Source organism: Oratosquilla oratoria, chromosome 37, assembly GCF_046742065.1.
Source record: "Oratosquilla oratoria isolate Oo_2021 chromosome 37, ASM4674206v1, whole genome shotgun sequence".
In the NCBI taxonomy this organism is placed as follows: domain Eukaryota; kingdom Metazoa; phylum Arthropoda; class Malacostraca; order Stomatopoda; family Squillidae; genus Oratosquilla; species Oratosquilla oratoria.
The window spans coordinates 26268814-26271313 of record NC_134813.1 but is presented as its reverse complement, the minus strand read 5'-3'; the positions used below and the strand labels follow the sequence as shown (position 1 = coordinate 26271313).

Sequence of the window (2500 nt, the reverse complement as noted above, 5' to 3'; positions counted from 1 at the left end):
TAGTGTATTATAATTTACAAAATTAATATTTAATTTTCTATTGCAATATCGCGTAGTTGTGCATTTCTAAAATTTTACTATATATATATATATATATATATATATATATATATATATATATATATATATATATATATGCGTTCGAATCCCATGGCAGAGCTTCTAAATATATATATATATATATATATATATATATATATATATATATATATATATATATATTATATATATATATATATATATATATATATATATGTATGTAAAGAAATACAAACACACACAACGTACATGTATACATAATGTTCTGGACGCATTTGTATTAAGTTAGAATAACCTTACACCTTTTCTGGTCTGTCAAAATGTAAATTTGTCGAAAACAGCAAACATATTTCCCTCATGATTATCACACCTCTGTTTTTGTTTGTTTGTGTTTGCTTGTTTGTTTGTTTGTGTGTGTGCGCGCGCGCGCGCGTGTGTGTGTGTGTGTGTGATTCACCATGGTCTTGGATCACGTGTCGGACTCATGATCGACAGCTATTTCCCTCCCGGAAGAGAGCTCAGAGCTCATATATAACCGATCTGTGGGTAATGCTATGACCTTACACGCACACACACACCCAACTCCCCGCCCATGAGAGTTGGAGTAACGACTCGCATCGCAGCGATACTGAAATTATTTCGAACCCGGACCGCCGTAGTGGCAGCCGGGAACTCTACCACTGCGGCACCGAGTCGTGTATGTGTGTGTGTGTGTGTGTGCGTGCGTGTGTGTGCGTGTATGTGCGTGTGTGTGCGTGTATGTATGTGTACGTGCGTGCACGTGTGTGTGTAGGTGCATGTGTGTGTGTGTGTGCATACACGTGAATGTGTGTGCGTGTGTGTGTGTGTGTTTGTGTATGTGTGTGTGTGTGTGTGTGTGTGTGTGTGTGTGTGTGTGTGTGTGTGTGTGTGTGTGCGCGTGCGCGCGCGTGCGTGCATGTGTAGATGTGTCTGTTAAGTGCCTATTAATAATTTATGACGGTTTTTTTTCCCGTCGGAAGTTAAATAGGAAATATACTAATTAATAAACATTCCGTGTATAAATGGTTGATTTTTGTCATTGTGGTCGCGATTTTACGATTCAAATGTACAAAATCAACTTACAGCTTATTACATACATACATATGTACATATATACATTCATACACATATATGTAGCTACATATATACTTACAAGTTATTAACAACAATACTTACCTAAAGTGGTCTCTTTTCTTTCTAATTCACTTCGCTACAACATTCTTACATTTGTCGTTATTTTCATAATTGATTGTTTTCCTTTTCACACTAAAAATGAAATACTGGAGCACGATAATCACCTTTGTGAGACACATTTACAAATCACACCTTTACCTAATGACTACTTTACTCGTTGTCTCAAAACAAACGAGGTTAGAATTGCGGAGAAACATTTGAATTCCAAAAAGAAGTACAACGTCGTCGTCGTCATTGCCGTCGTCGTCGTTCAACCCCCAGACAAGTACGTACTCTACCTCACATACAATTAATACAATTACTACAATTAGTTTTGTCTTACCCGCGTGACTAAAGAGGATATTATTCACTCAATTGTAGTAACAGAGATATTTTTTCAGTGTCGGTGTTAAACTGCCGTTATAATGACTTCAGTTGATTTATTTATAAACTGGCAACTGTACAATGTCAACAGATACCAATACAGCTTATTTAAAAAAATAATTTTCTCATAACTCAAGCTAAATGAAATCTAAATTTCATCGTTATATTATTTAGATATTGTAAGAAGATTGTAGTATATATATATATATATATATGAGATATGGGATTTTTTGCAATGCATTTGATATCAGACAAATGATGAATTGGTATTATTGTATGGGCGGGGAATGTAGATCGACGACACTAAATATAACCAATTCCCATATAAATTTGAATATTTCCCACGTTTTTCAAATAACCCGAATATTGTTAAAATACGCTTCTCTTCAAATAATAAACATATTATTAAGGTAAATTTATATTTACCGGCTTCGTGCTTATAGCACATTCGATTTTGTAGTCTGAAATGAGGGTACCACATTATTACGATTAAAAACACAAAATAAACATGAATACAATTTAACAGATAAATACAATTTCATAAATCATTAATGAATATTAATAAAACAAAAAATATTAATACTTTGCAACATAAAACTATGATATATATATTCGAAAAAAATTCTCGTGTTCCCATTTTCTTTACTAAATCGAACCGTTTTCTATGATTGTGTTCTGTGGCCAACCACAAAGCGTCAGACGTTTTTATGCAGTCGTGTGTGACCCCCACGTTAAGAAAGAGGACTGTGGAGGGAACGGGAGATAGTGAGAGGGGGCTGGGTGGCTTTGTACGGCAGTAAAGGGAGCGTGAGGTGGCGTTAAACGTCGTGAGGGGCTGACAAGGTGGCTTAAAAGGACGTGAGGATATGGTGAAGGAGAGTGA

At 35.3% G+C, this 2500-nt stretch overlaps 1 protein-coding gene across 1 annotated transcript in view; it reads right to left on the bottom strand.

The window, feature by feature from the left end:
• The window catches only part of LOC143019376 (uncharacterized), a 41284-nt gene that overhangs the window by 3316 nt on the left and 35468 nt on the right, over nucleotides 1-2500 (bottom strand). The window contains exon 2 of the mRNA XM_076175013.1: nucleotides 2044-2078. Coding sequence (XP_076031128.1) covers nucleotides 2044-2078 — 35 coding nt within the window. The remainder of the gene's footprint in view (nucleotides 1-2043; nucleotides 2079-2500) is intronic.